The sequence below is a fragment of the Pelodiscus sinensis genome, chromosome 21 (genome assembly GCF_049634645.1).
Source record: "Pelodiscus sinensis isolate JC-2024 chromosome 21, ASM4963464v1, whole genome shotgun sequence".
NCBI lineage: Eukaryota > Metazoa > Chordata > Testudines > Trionychidae > Pelodiscus > Pelodiscus sinensis.
The window spans coordinates 2489588-2504771 of NC_134731.1; the positions used below are offsets into that span (position 1 = coordinate 2489588).

The window sequence follows — 15184 nt, forward strand, 5'->3', positions numbered from 1 at the left end:
TGACATCTACACATCTTATTTGTACACATTTTTCATGTTGGCTTAATGCAAATACAAGCTTTCATTTAGACCAGAAGTTCTCAAACTGTGCTCCGGGAACTCTACTGAGGTGGACTGAGGAAAGGTTATTATGGGTTTTTTTAGAGTTATTATGGTGCGGTGTGTAGTTACTGGTGAGAATATGTTTCAGGTTGGCGGGTTGTCTGTGGGCAAGGACTGGCCTGCCTCCCAAGGCCTGTGAAAGTGAGGGATCATTGTCCAGGATGCAACAACCCATCCTATACACCGCACCATAATAACTCTAATTCAGGAACCAATCCATGCAACAAACCTCGGTGCCAACTCTGCCCACATATATACACCAGCGACACCATCACAGGACCTAACCAGATCAGCCATACTGTCACTGGTTCATTCTCCTGCATATCTACTAACAATGCCCCTCTGCTATATACATCGGCCAAACTGGACAGTCCCTACGTAAAAGAATAAATGGGCACAAATCAGATATTAGGAATGGCAACATACGAAAACGTGTAGGGGAACACTTCAATCTCTCTGGACACACAATTGCAGATCTAAAGGTAGCCATCCTGTGGCAAAAAAACTTCAGGACCAGACTTCAAAGAGAAACTGCTGAGCTACAGTTCATCTTCATGTTTGACACAATCAACTCAGGATTAAACAAAGTCTGTGAATGGCTCGCTAACTAAAAAAGCAGCTTCTCCTCTCTTGGAATTCACACCTCCAGATCAGCTACTAGAAGTGGGCCTCATCCTCCCTGATTGGATCCACCTCATCATCTCTAGCCTGATTCTGGCCTGCATATTTATACCTGCCTCTGGAAATTTCCACTACATGCATCTGACGAAGTGGGCCTTTGCCCACGAAAGCTTATGCTCCAACACTTTGGTTAGTCTATAAGGTGCCACAAGACTCCTTGCCACTTTTACATCAATTGTGTAGCTTAAGTTGAAATAGCTTATTTCAGCTTTTGGCGCTGTCTACACAGCAGGAAGTCCAAGTTAGAGCACTCTTCCTCCGACTTCTCTTATTCCTCATAAAATGAGAGTTACAGGAGTCAGAGTAAGAAGTCCTCCAGCTCGATATTATTTCAACATTATGTTGAAATAACTGCTTGGTGTGTAGACGCTGACTATGTTATTTCAGAATGTCAGTTATTCCAAAATACCACTGCCGTGTAGACGTAGCCAGACAGGACAGAGAAGTTTAGCATAAAAGGAGATGTTTTCATGGGTACAGAGTTGAACTGACAGTCAACTCGTGCTCCAGGCGCCCATTGGATTTTTGCCATTTTCTTCAATGGAAGCAGGAAGAGGCTTCACATTTGAGGATGGGGAGGATTTTTACCCCATGATTTATTAGAGGGATCTTATTGTTTTTCATCATTCAATGCAAAGCATTGTGCTCGCTATATTGATTAATTCCAGTGGATGTTTTCCTGCAGGCATGGGGGTGAACACTGCTGGACTTCACACCTATCCATCCTCAATTTGCATATTTAATACAGTCAGATTATGAGCTCCCGGTGCATTGCAGTGATCCTTTCAGACAGGACTGCAGTTTCGTTTTTGAATAGATTTGGAAAAGGGGAAGTCCTGAGATTTCTGTCCAGGAGTAATTAGAGAAATGTTGATCTGAACCTGCATCCCCAAGAGATCATTCTCTGGTGTGCACATATTCATTGGCACTTCTAGGAATGTTTAAGCAGCAAACACTTGTAAAAAGTCACTATTAACAAGTAAATAACCAAGTTGTTTTCTACAGCCAGCTAAAGGTCTAATACATCTGGGCTACGTCTACACTGGCCCCTTTTCCGGAAGGGGCATGTAAATTTCACGAGTCGTCGTAGGGAAATCCGCGGGGGATTTAAATATCCCCCGCGGCATTTAAATAAAAATGTCCGCCGCTTTTTTCCGGCTTTTAAAAAAGCCGGAAAAGAGCGTCTAGACTGGCCCCGATCCTCCGGAAAAAGTGCCCTTTTCCGGAGGCTCTTATTCTTACTTTGAAGTAAGACGACTCGTGAAATTTACATGCCCCTTCCGGAAAAGGGGCCAGTGTAGACGTAGCCCTGTTGTTAACTAAAATAACCACAGATAGTCAGGGGATTTAAGGCCATTAGAAAACTATAATTTGCATGTGGAGAAGTTTTCTGCAGCAAAATTTAAATGTACAGAGGAAGCTATAAGGGAAATGTATTCGGAATTAAAAGAGCAATTAAAATGCAGCCTGTGGTAATGACCGCCAGTGGTTTATAGAACAGGGGTCATAAACTTATGCCCAAACCCTGCAAGTTGCTGTGGTTACCGTGCTCAGCAGCACTGGCCCCATAGATCTTTTGACACTTGCAAACCATGAGTTATTTTTGTCTTCAGTAAATATGAAAATAGTTCCCTTGTTAACACACCTTTTATTTTATTTTCAGTATTACTAAACATCAGCATATCAAGTGAGCAAGGGGACAGCATGCCCTCGACTGCATCCTGTGTACAAAACCAAAATTAACATATAACAAAGAATTACCCCAGCAAAACATTTGTGATAACGTATTTGGCACGTTATTTTGTCAGCAGCACAGCACTAGTATTTGGTGGCAGAAGAATATGCTTTGTTTTGAGAAAATATAGCAGCCCAGTTAAATAGGGTGTGATTACTGCTTTGCTATAGCCCACCCTATTTAAATCTCAGATTAAAAAAATAAGAGCCATTCGATCATACCTGCCAGGTTTTTTCCACCTGTTCTCGTTTGGTGGCTTAACAGCAGCTTTGAAGAAAATTAGTGTATTTTTATAATTGATAGTTTCCCTTTATTTAGAAATATGCATAAGTTGACCACAAAAATAACATTTTGAATTCCAAAAGAGAAACATCAGGTACACCAAGGAATGAAAAGACAAACAGGAATTAATCATGCGGAACCTGATTTGGATTGACTAGAATTAGGATACTTTTCAAAGCCACATTTTAGATTATTCTAATGTTCTCATGTCAAAAGCTTTAGAAGCATTTTATTACAATAATCTAGGGTTTATTTCAACACATTTTGCAAATGCACTAAAACAAGTGTCAATTCATCTGTTTTGCTAATTATAATAGTAAAAAAACACCTTACAGGGTATTAAATAAGCAGACTAGATGGCTAAAGGCCTACATTATACCATGCAGACCTTTGAAAGAGTATTTATAGGAGCACACAGAGGAAAATGGAAGATCTCAGGGTAGTGCATCCCTTGTAGACCTGCTTAGTTTCCCTTCTCTTGGGGCCCCTTAAGAATTCTTCCTAGTTCAGAAGGTTCTAAGATAAAATTCCCCTGCCAAGATTCTACTTCAGTACAGATACACTTGAAATAAAGTCTTTCCACTTGACAAGATCTGTGCAAGGCTTGAACTGTTGGGACCTGTATTCTCTGGAAGTTCCTCCCACTTCAAAGAGCTTCTCTCTCTGAGGACTTGCCTACAACTGAGCCTAGACGGCTTTCCGTCAGGCCAACGTGCTTTTTATGCAGTTAACTGCCTAGCTAGACTCTTTCCCTTTAAAGTAACTCATCATGAGTAGCCTGAGCCCAGTCTTTCTTAATGGAGCCCACAACCTTGTGACAGGGACAACACTAGAATGGTTATACGGGCCTAGATGACCTATGAATCCTTTCTATAAATTGCACTATTTATTTAAAGTGATATTTCCCCATTAAGGTTTATAGACACCAATAGTGTATAATAATTAAGTCACTGCTGGGTTAATTTCACCCCTCTATAGAGGCCCAACACGAGGCTTATGTACTATTTAAGTTCTAGTTAGCACTTGAGAACCAACTTTATATCAAAAGTTTAAGTGGGACGTAAGTGATGTTCTGGCCTTGCGGTAAATTTCACCTGTAGTTCTTTTCATCTTCAGGGGACTTTACAGAGGTATATCAATATTCATGCCCTCTTTGGGAAGGGAAACTGAGGCAAAAAGGTTAAGTGACTTTTCCAGAGTCACAGAGTACTCCAGATCTGGAATTAGAACTCAGTTGTTCCTGAATTAGACAGACAATATTGTTCAAACAGTGCACCAGATTTTGGAAACCAACTATTTTCAACCGTTGTTTTGGTAGGTAAACATTTATAAAGCTCATGTTTTATGACAGTTTCTGAGATCCCATAAAATGAGCAGTCATAAGCTCAGGGGAGAGCATGGTGCAGTAGTCCCAGAGATAAGTACCACAGAGAAGGCATAGTGCAGAGTTCTTGTGCAGATGGAGGCTCAATCAACATTGTCCTACATCGTTAAAAGCCAAAAGTATAGAAACACTGCAGAAAGATTAGCACGAGATAAACACAATTACTGGAAAAGTCTGCCATTCCATAAGTACTAATTCGTAATTGAAAGAATAAAGTCATTGCGAGAATTTCTGCTGTCAGTTATGCCAGTGAAGCCATGGGCGTGCCTTTGTATTTACGCAGCCGTGAATGAGGACAGAATTGGTGTCACTCAGACCACTTTTCTTCCACGGCTCCTTTCCATTCCTGTGGAATGGGTTCTCCACTAAACAGAATCCTGAAGCTTCCAGTCTAAATCTATTGAAGGACTCTCTTGTGTTCGCTGCAGCTGGCTTAATCCACAGGCCACTCCAAAGTTCTCTGATTCTTAATGAAAAGAAGAACCTGGTAATGTGTATTTCAGTTTGCCCGGTAATTCATTTCTGTTTGTGCTCCCCAGCTCGCACATCTGCTCGGTACAATCCTCAACTTGGCCTAAAATCTCTCTGTTTCTGTCCCTGGTGAACGAGGCAGGACTGGAATTCACTATCCCTGCGTGTGAAGATCTGCCTACTGTGCCAAGGTACTTAGGAGTATTCTCGTGGACAGCAGTGCAATTCAGTGCTGTATATGTCGCTAGACCTTAGACCTTCTTTTTTCTGGTCATATGACACAAATGTAAATTAAGGAAGGAAGAATTTATATTGACCTGCCAAAGGCAGAAGACAATCTACAGCAGTTCTGGGTAGTAGATGAGACATAGCAACCTTTGGGTTTTTGCTTGCAACCTCAAACACACACTCAGGCGTAAAACTCACAGTCCGACTCTACAGCAGGACAGAGAGATCCCTAATTCACTTGTAAGTTTTCTAATGGCAAGGAACAGATGGATATATATTCCATTCTTATTCATGTGCAATGCCTCTCTGAAAGCAGGAGGAGACTTCTGATTCGGTACAAGTTCTGAAGGTAAGAAAAACAGCTCATCAGTAAAGATCTAGAAAGTAAAATTATAATTTTTCTAAAGGTGGGTTTTAATCAGGACTTCAAAGAAGAAAAAACCCTCTAAATGTGCTAGGTACAATGGCATTGATCCTCAAAGGTAGGTAGGTGTCTAAATAGATTGGAGCATTTGGACCATTGTGATGAAGCAGATACAACTCCTGAGACTTTTTGGGGAAAGACAGTTCTTTCTGAGCAATGGCAGGGCTACACAAATTCTCAGGCTTGCCTCTTCTTTTGAAAGTGCTTCAGTAACTCAGACATTCCACAGATAATCACTTGGCCCAATTTTACAATCCACTCTTCAAAAGGAGATTGGTTTCACATCTTATTGAAAGAAGCTCACCTATCAAGTTGCAATCTGATAGAGTTGACAGATTCCCCTCTTGCCTTTATAAGTCTGTCTCCTTTACAGGTCATATCTGCTGACAGGAAAGACAGCTCTCATTTTTATAAGGCATTGCTTGAGCCAAGCAAGCAGCCTGGCACTTCAATCCATCTCCCCATTCTTACCTGAAGCAGATAATTGCTCTCCTGCACAAACGACTAAAGAGCTCCACCAGACCCGTCCAGAGTACCAACACAGACATTTACTGCTAGGGATCATCACCCCCATTTCAGGCAGTATTTGACTATGAACCAGGTCAACATGCTAGCAATTACATTTGTGTGCTAAGGTGGCAATGTATCACCTTTGTGCATTTCCTGAAAAACTCAACTCTCCAGAACAAGTATTTTGGAATGAAGTGGAAATAGCAAAATATGTCAAAAGCAGCCTTACTCAGTCAGTATGTCTACACTGCACGTTTATTTCGAAATAAGTTATTCCAGAAGAAATACTCCGAAATAATTTATTTTGAAATCGCACATCTACACTATAGGTAAAAATGAGTCCGAGGCAGGCTTCCCTAATATGGATGTGCTACCTCGATTTAGAGCCCCAGGAGGCACTGGGGAGTAATAGCTATTTTGGAATAGGCGTTATTCCTCATGGAATGAGGTTTACAGAAGTCAGAATAAGCCGTCCGTTATTTCAAATTTATTTTGAAATAATGGAATTGCTGCGTAGATGCTCGCAGTGTTATTTTGGAATAATGGCCGTTATTCCGAAATAATGCTGCTGTGTAGACGCACCCTCAGAAACCCCTTTAAAAATGCCCATATTTTAGGGGCGTGGAAGTTAGGTCAAATTGTCCTCAGAGATGTCAATGATGCTAAGATTATCCTTACTGTTTACCTTGGCTGTGTCTACATTGGCACCCCTTTCCGGAAAAGGGATGCTAATGAGACACTTCGGAATTGCAAATCCGCGGGGGATTTAAATATCCCCCGCGGCATTTGCATTTACATGGCTGCCGCTTTTTTCCGGCTCTGGGTTTTTGCCGGAGAAAAGCACCAAGTAGGAATAAGGGATCTCCTGGAAAAGGGCTTATTTTCCAGAAAATCGCATCGACACTGGCTGGTGCTTTTCTCCGGCAAAAACCCCAAGCCGGAAAAAAGCGGCAGCCATGTAAATGCAAATGCCGCGGGGGATATTTAAATCTCCCGCAGATTTGCAATTCCGAAGTGTCTCATTAGCATCCCTTTTCCGGAAAGGGATGCCAATGTAGACAGAGCCCCTGGGTTAGGGGTGTTTTGGAGGATGGTGATGGTGTTTCAGTCTCTGAATTGGCCATTAAGGCCAGATTCTGCCTGCATGCCCTGTGTGTGGAAGGTGTGTGTGTCCTGTAGAAGCTGATAAGAGCTTTGTGTGTGAAGGGTTAGAAAAGCAGCTTTCAAATTTGGGCTCTTGTACCACGTAAGGACCACACAGCTTCCTGCTGCTCCATAGACTGACCATTATGAGAGACCAAGCTGTGGAGTTTGGTTCTTTGAAAGGGAGATAGGGTCTCTAAGACTAGGGTTTGTTTATACTTGAAAGTTAACAGCAATGGAGGGTATGTCTACACTGCAAAGTTAATTCGAGATAACATCCGTTATTTCGAATTAACTTTAATAGCGTCTATACATGCAAACTGCTATTTCAAAATTAATTCGAAGTAGCAGAGCACTTAATTCAAATTTGGTAAACCTCATTCTATGAGGAGTAATGCCAAATTTGAAATAGCTATTTCAAATGAAGTGCTGTGTAGACACTTAAATTCGAAATAGGGGGCCTCCAGCCCTTCCCAGGGAGCCCTGGTGGCCGCTCTGGGCACAACCAGGAAAACTTTCCCCCAGCCCCGGAGCCATTAAAGGGGTAGACTCTGGCCACAGTGCCTGTGCCAGCTCAAGCTTGCCAGCCCAGAGCCAGCAGTGGCCACTGGGGTCTCTGACCCAGTGGCCCCAAAACATGAGCCAGCAAGACTCTGGCAGCCAGCCCTCCACCGCTCTCCAGGAGCAGTTGCCAGCTCCCAGGAGCCTGACAGGGGCTGGAGAAGGTGGGCGTCTTCCTGGTTCAGGGTGGAGATCATGGACATTATTCAGGTTTGTGGGGGGGTGCCCCCAACAACCATGATCTCCACACTAGATGGAGGAATGTGACCGTCTATGGCAGGATAGCTGCCAGCCTGGCCACCAAAGGCCACATGCGAACCCAGAAGCAGGTTTGCATGAAAATCAAGTTGGTCTGGCAAGACCCCCAACTCTGGGCCCTGAGATTCCCCTCCTCCTTCTTCCCCTTGCTTCCCCCTTCCAGCTCTCTTCTCCCAGATTTCCCCCTCCCCTCTCCCTTCCCCTCTTCCTTCCCCTCTCCCACCTCCTTTTCCCAGTCTTCCCAGAGGTTCACCCCCCCCCCCCCGTTTTGTTCAATAAACCCAGCTTCTATTTTTGACCATACGTGTCTTTTATTTGACATCAGGAAGGGGGGCTAGGGAGGGATAAGTGGAAGGACGTGAGGGAGGAATGGGACACGAGCCCCCGGTGGAGAGGACCAGAGTGGCTCTGAGGGCTCCTCGGGGTGGACGCTCTCCCGCAGGGCATCCTGGATCCTGACAGCCCCTTGGTAGTCCGCCCGGATGACAGCCTGCAGCAAGTGCAGCCAGGCTGATGGCAATGACCCCACGAGATGCACCGGTGTGCCCAGGGGCAGCTCTGGCTCCATGTGGCCGAGTGCTGTGGTGTCCCGAGTGCGGGCACTCAGGGCACTTCAAGACAGGACTGCTTTGCTGTCCCTCATCGAGGTAGACAAACAAGCGGGGAACCCTGAAAACTGTCTCTCCAGGGTGGGGGTAGGGTCCCTTTAAGCACGGAGCTCAGTTAGTCTCAAGCAGCAGCCCCACACACTAAGTCCTAACCTGATGCCCTGCCGGCACTGGTTCTGGCCAGCCTTAACTTTGGTTCAGGGTCCACTCAGTGTGGACGCACTATTTCGAAATAGCAAAACGCTATTTCGAAATAGTTTTTGTGTGCAGATGCGTTAATTCGCATTAGCTTAATTCAAATTAACTATTTTGAATTAAGTTAATTTGAAATAGCGCTGTAGTGTAGACATACCCTAAGGTAGGATGTACATTTAAACTACAATAGCTATTTCTGGATAACTCCATGTTCAAGCACTCTTGTTCCTGTTTAGCTTACCCCATTTTCAAAGTGACCCACAGACTGTGAAGAGCTTCAAAAGGATCTCACGAAACTCAGTGATTGGGCAACAAAATGGCAAATTAATTTTAATGTTGATAAGTGCAAAGTAATGGAAAAAATAATCCCAACTACACATACAAAATATGTGAACTAATTTAGCTATTGCCACTCGAGAGAGATCTTGGAGTCATTGTGGATAGTTCTCTGAAAACATCTACTCAATGTGCAATAACAGTCAAAAAAAGCAAACAATGTTAGGAATCATCAAAAAAGGGATAGAGAGAATAAAACAGAGAATATCTTATTGCCTTTATGTAAATCCATGATATGTTCACATCTTGAATACTGCATACAGATGTGGTCACCTCATCTCAAAAAAGATATATTGGCATTGGAAAAGGTTCAGAAAAGGCAACAAAAATTACTAGGGTTTTGGAATGAGTGCCATAAAACAGACTGGGACTTTTTAGTTTAGAAAAGAGGAGTCTAAAGGGAGGATATGATAGAAGTCTATAAAATAATGACAAGTCTGGAGAAAGTGAATAAGGAGAAGTTATAATTTTGTTCTCATAACATAGGAACTGAGGTCACCAAATGAAATTAGTAGGTAGGAGGTGTAAAACAAACAAAAGGAGGTTTTTCTTCACACAGCACACAGCCAACCTGTGGAACTCCTTGCCAGAGGATGTTGTGAAGACCAGAACTTTAACAGGGTTCAAAAAAGAACTAGAGAAATTCATGGAGGTTAGGTTCATCAATACTTATTAACCAGGATGGGTAGGAATGGTGTTCCTAGCCTCTGTTTGTCAGAGGCTGGAAAAGTGGATGACAGGAGAAGAATCACTTGATGATTCCCTGTTCTGTTCACTCCCTCTGGGGCATCTGGCATTGGCCACTGTCGGAAGACGGGCTACTGAGCTAGATAGACCTTTGGTCTGACCCAGTATGGCCATTCTTATATTCTCATGTTCTTAAAACCACTTAGCCTCAGAATCTTGTTTAGTGTCTCATCACATCTTCCTAACACAGAGCTCTCCATCCCATTGCAGAGATAGCAGATCCCAACCCCAGAGGACCATTCCACAGAGCAAAAAGGTGTAGATGACAAACATTTGCAAAAAATAAAATAATGTAGGCGTTGTATCTGCCAAGTGGCCTTACACTTCCCCAAGGCTGTGAGAAAGATGGAGGTAAAATAGGCGGTTCTGAATAGCAGAAAATAGGTGTATCAATGTTACACAGAAAATCAGTCCTAATCATCTGTTACAGCACTCGGTTCTCCTACTGTATCCCATGTTTGTCTCATGCCAATTATTAGAAAAGTTGGAAACGAGAAAAGGGGACTAAAGGAAAACATTCAAATTAGGGAGAGTTGTTGTCTAGTGATTAAAACATGAAACTGATAGACAGCACTTCTGAGTCTATTCCCACTTTGGCCTCTCACTAGTTGGGTGACCTTGAGCACCCTTCTCTGTGGCTCAGTTACCCCTCCATAAAAGGGGCTACAAATATTTACCTCCAATATCTCTTGGGGGCATCGTGAGGCATAATTAATTCATCTTCCTAAAGCATTTTAAGCTCCTCAGATGAATTAGGCTGCAAAAGTAATAATTTCCCAATTAGAAAAGGAATGTAAAAGAATCATCTACTGATCGTTTTCTAATTGTACAGACTTGTTTTCTCTTGTATTTTCTGTCATACTGCCCTGCCTTTCAGAATTACATAGTGTTGATCTGCTTTTGCATCTTGTAGTGAAATATGGCTGCTGAGCCAAAAGATGAAGCCCAAACTCCTGGACTGAAACTTCCCAAGCTTAGTGTTAAGCATATACCCATCAGCGGGGACAGAAGAAGCCAGGAGAGTGCTATGCTGCCAAGTCTTAGGAAGGATGCTCAATGGAAAGAAACATTCTATGAGAAGGTGCAGCAGAGAGCACTGAACCTGCAGAGAGAGAAAGTGGAAAAGATTCATGTGCGTAAGGCAGAGGAGGAAAAGGTACAAAAGAAAGATCCTCTGGACTGGCTGTCTCAGGAATGGCTCAGTGAAGAGCAGATGACAAGGGATACCCGCGCCTATTTGCTCGACAAACTCTTACCCACATTAGTCCCAGGAGTAGAAAAATTGTTAATGGAAGTGGAAAGAAAAAAGGTGCTTGACACAGACCGAGATCCACCCAAGTTTGATCCCATTAATTTCCTAGGAGAATATCTGATGAGGCATAACCCTCAGTTTGAAACTTCTGCAAAATCAGGGCCCTACAAGAGAGGGATGAAGGCTGTCATGGAGGAGTTGAAAACTCAGGTGCCTGGTACGGCATTCAACAGGTGAGTGAGTTTTAACTGTGCTTGCTTTCAGTATATCCTTACGGTAGCTCTGTATTCCTTTTTACAAAAAGCAGTTCATTCCTGCATTAGGTGCAGCGAGTGTAATCTGGGATGACAAAAGTGAATCTTGAAGCACCAAATGAATCCCATGGAGTTTGGTGCCATGGCCAGTGATCTCTCCTGCAAATCTTGGAAGAAAGAGAAATGCCAGCACATGGCAGACTAGCTGAGCAATGGCTCATGCAGACTTAGGGCCGTACCCCTACTGTGTCTATAGTGCTTGCTTTGACACTATAAACATGGAATGAAGACACTGTATAACCTTTCTGGACATTTTTAGCACCAGTATTAATATAGTCCTGACACTCCTGAGGCCCTTTCCCCATATGTCCCTCCAAAGATCATGAACAGCAGCCAAGGTTTCCTCTGCTGGCCATATTTAAAATTTCTCTGGACTGGACCACGGTTAGAGCTGTCTTGGTTCTCCTGGGGTACTCGCTCCTGGAAAAGGTTTGCTATAATCCCTCTGCAGCTAGGTTCATTTCAGATCACTTAACCTTTATCGTTTTAGACTTTCTTTATGTCAGCACTTCCCTTTGGATCCTTATTGCCAATCCTTAATTAACAGATGAGCTGGAATTCTCTGCACAGTTTGGCCCAGAATTATTTAATTACTGTATTTTTTCTATAGCATATCACAACATGTTAGAATTACAAAATTTAGTACATTGCATTAATAAATAATCCATTCATTTCAATTTGTCAATTCAGAAAAATATACAAGTGAACATCTGTATTTACGAAAGGCATGAGAGAGGGTAGCTGGATTTGTACAGCACTTTCATCTATTTACATAAAACTGGTTTCAAGATTTGTGTGTCAGGAATCAGGGAAAGAAGATGTTGATATAAAATGTCTCATGCCTAAACACAAATTAAAATAATGAAAGTTCCCAATATCTAAGGATACCTCTACACAGTAATGTGTACCTCAAAATAAGCTACTCAATTTGAGTTACCCAAACTGTGTAGCTTATTTCAAAATAGCTTATTTTGAAATTTGGTGCTGTCTACACAGCACTCATTTTGAAATAAATTGCTATTCTAGTGTCTTCGTTAATACTCATGCAATGAGGTTTACAGGAAGCTGGAATAAGAAGCCAGTTATTTCGAATGCATTTCGAAATAACGGGCGTGCTGTTAAGATGCACAGAACGCTATTTTGGGATAATAGACATTATCCCAAAATAGCACCTCTGTGTAGATGTACCTTAAATAATAAAGGAATATGGTTAAATCTCTTTCATATTTCTAATGCATCTGCTATTGTAGTACATAGACACCTATATAACCTATATCTGATGCAATTAAAGCAGCAATAAAATGAATCTCATGAAATGCACTTAGCTTTATTTACCTGCCTTTAAGTGTTGTGAGGCTGGTGATCATCACATGAGAGCTCTGCATTGTGGTTTGCCACTTAGTATGAGATTTATGATTTCATGTTTTACCTTTGCTGTGGGTGGTTATTCCAGTTTCAGATTTGAGAGATAAGTTCTCCATGTGGCAGATACGGAAGAGTCAGAGTTGATTTTTGGGAAATTTGTCTGAGGAGTTGTAGCAGTCAGCCTTTCCGTGGCTGGCAGTGGCAGGGGATTTACACAGGTTTGGTAGTATCATGGGATTTATGTTTGCATTGTCTTAGGATTTCCATATTTGTGTCTGGCTCAATCACAGGATTTCTATAGTGTTCTTAAACCTGGGGGTCTCCATCGCTTCACTGCAGGCTTTTGCTTCCTCGTGCGCTGATGCGAAATACTTGCCATGAATCCTTGGCTTTCCAAATAAAGTTGTTCTCATAAGAACAACTTAGGAGAGGAATGACAAAGGGAGCTCAGAATGCCTCATGTAAGCACCCAAAGTTCGGGGTTGGGGGTGGAAATCTGGCTCCATTGAAATCAATGGAAGTTTTGCCATTAACTCACCTCAGTTGCTTATCCAAAATGTACCCTCCCTAGCTGAACCTTCTCAGAATTCTTCCATCCTCACTTTCATTGTGATCCTGTTGGGGGGCAGGGAATATATGGCAGTGGGGCGGGAGAAATTCCTTCTTATTTCAACCAGCTCACACCTGAATTAATGCCTGGGTTTGGTCAAAGGAGGGCAATGCTTCCATCTGATTCAGCCAGCCCATTGTGGGAGAACAGGGGCTGCCTTCCTTCACAAACACACTTCATTGGGCAGGCAATCACCCTAAAGGCAGCTCTGCTTATCAAATGCATTCCTAACACGGAGTCTCCCAGAATCCCATTAAAAGTAGGGCTGTGAAGCGCAGAGCCCCAACTAAAACCACAAGTATTGTGGAAGGTCTAAGAAGGTTAACTTTCACAAGACTCTTTTTCATTCATTCATATGCCTATCACATACCCGGTAACTGAGTGATTGATTAAGAAGCCTCCATGATAAATGATCATGAATTAACAGTGACCTAGTGATAAATATTACTGTAGTCAGTGTTCTGTTATAATATGTTAAATAGTCATTGTTTATTAATTAAAATGGAATTGTTTTATAATTGCAAACCTTGTTCCTAAACTATAGTGAGAGGTCAGGGACCGTATCAGATTATTATCACTGCTTATGTGAAAAAACAGTCTAGCAGAAAAAGAGAAATAATCTGGTTAGATTACAGTCCTGGGGCCAGCCTTTGCTCTCAGTGACAAGAGACAAATAGGAGTAGGTCCACTTACTCCTGCTGTCTATAGACTGGTATAACAGAGAGCAATATCTGGCTCCGTAAATGCACAGTACGCGGGTGAAAGGAACAGTTCAGAGCTCTCAATATAGAGACAAAGACGCTTTAACAATCCATTGAAATGGGAATAAAACACTCCAGACCCGCTCCCCCATAGCTGAGCTATTACCTTGTAGCTATAGGCATAATGAATGCCATTCATGGCGTTGTTTTCCTGAAGACTTGCAGTTTAATAAAATCCTTTTATCCTGGGTGCAAAATGGAGGACTAGCCTTCCTGCAGGTTAGAGAAGGAAAACAGTTATAATCAAGAAGAAAGAGAGGCATTTCTGGTCTAGACTTGCAAACTCTGTGTTCAACGAAAAACAGAATCATGGTCGGTAAATTATCCCCATCCTAAAGCAGTGAGGATTTTCTTGTGCAATAGTATTTTGGAAAAATAATTAAACATAGTTCATTGCCAATGCAATTTTACATTAAATGGCACGTAGTTGCTGAGACAAATGCATAATAATGCAATTTTGTTGTTAAATTAAGTGAAGCAAAATTATACCCTTCCGCTCCTGCTAGAATGTTCAGCAGAAAAATTGAAGAACATCTCCAAAATTAATTACTAGCACCATTCTAGAAACATGTATTCATTGAGGGTGGATTTTCCCCTTTGTGTAGGTCTGCTAGCCAGAAGAGTTGCTAATTTTATCTCTAAATGTCTAACTGTTCCTAGGCTCAGAAAGAGTTCCATGCACCTTCCACAAAAGTCCCTCTCTGTAGTCATGTACTTGATACGCAAACTCTGTATTCAAATTCTTAGTTACGCCTTCAGAAGAAACATCCACTTCATGACAAATGTTCTCACTTTCCAAGAGCTGCCTCATGAAGACATAGATTGAGAGTGTTTCTATAGAGTTTGACTGGTAGTTTGTTGCTCAAAAGATCCACTAATTCAATGGGGGGAAAGACCTCATGTACTAGAAAGTATAAGAATTACAGTGTGCCATTTTCTTCTGTTTCCCGCTGTTCTTCAAGAGAGGTCTAAACAAGTTTAGCTAAGTTAACTTTGTGAACCATATGCCCATGCCCTCCAGGCTAGCCAGGATGAAGTCTGAGGTAAAGAAAAATCGTGAGCAGCGAGAGCAGGTGGAGCAAATCAAGGCTCAGGTGGCAGAGATGCGAAAGGAGGCCCTGGCAGTGCAGTTCAAAGAATGGACATTGGATGTCAGTGGAAGGCTACCGCTTGCACTGGTAACTAGGGCAGATATTCATAGAAACTCTGCTGTGCTC

The 15184-nt window shown here is 42.4% G+C and overlaps 1 protein-coding gene across 11 annotated transcripts in view; it reads left to right on the top strand.

The window, feature by feature from the left end:
* Window positions 1–15184, top strand: part of EFCAB5 (EF-hand calcium binding domain 5) — a 73319-nt gene that overhangs the window by 5639 nt on the left and 52496 nt on the right. For 4 of the 11 annotated variants that reach the window (XM_075904589.1, XM_075904590.1, XM_075904592.1 and 1 more), the window contains 3 exons: window positions 4724–4846; window positions 10579–11150; window positions 14989–15145. The exons of 1 other annotated variant lie outside the window; for it this stretch is intronic. In XM_075904589.1, coding sequence (XP_075760704.1) covers window positions 10585–11150; window positions 14989–15145 — 723 coding nt within the window. In that variant the 5' untranslated portion in view covers window positions 4724–4846; window positions 10579–10584. Of the gene's footprint in view, window positions 1–4723; window positions 4847–10578; window positions 11151–14988; window positions 15146–15184 lie in introns of those variants that run through there. 6 more of the 11 variants (XM_075904593.1, XM_075904596.1, XM_075904594.1 and 3 more) reach the window with 3 other exon arrangements.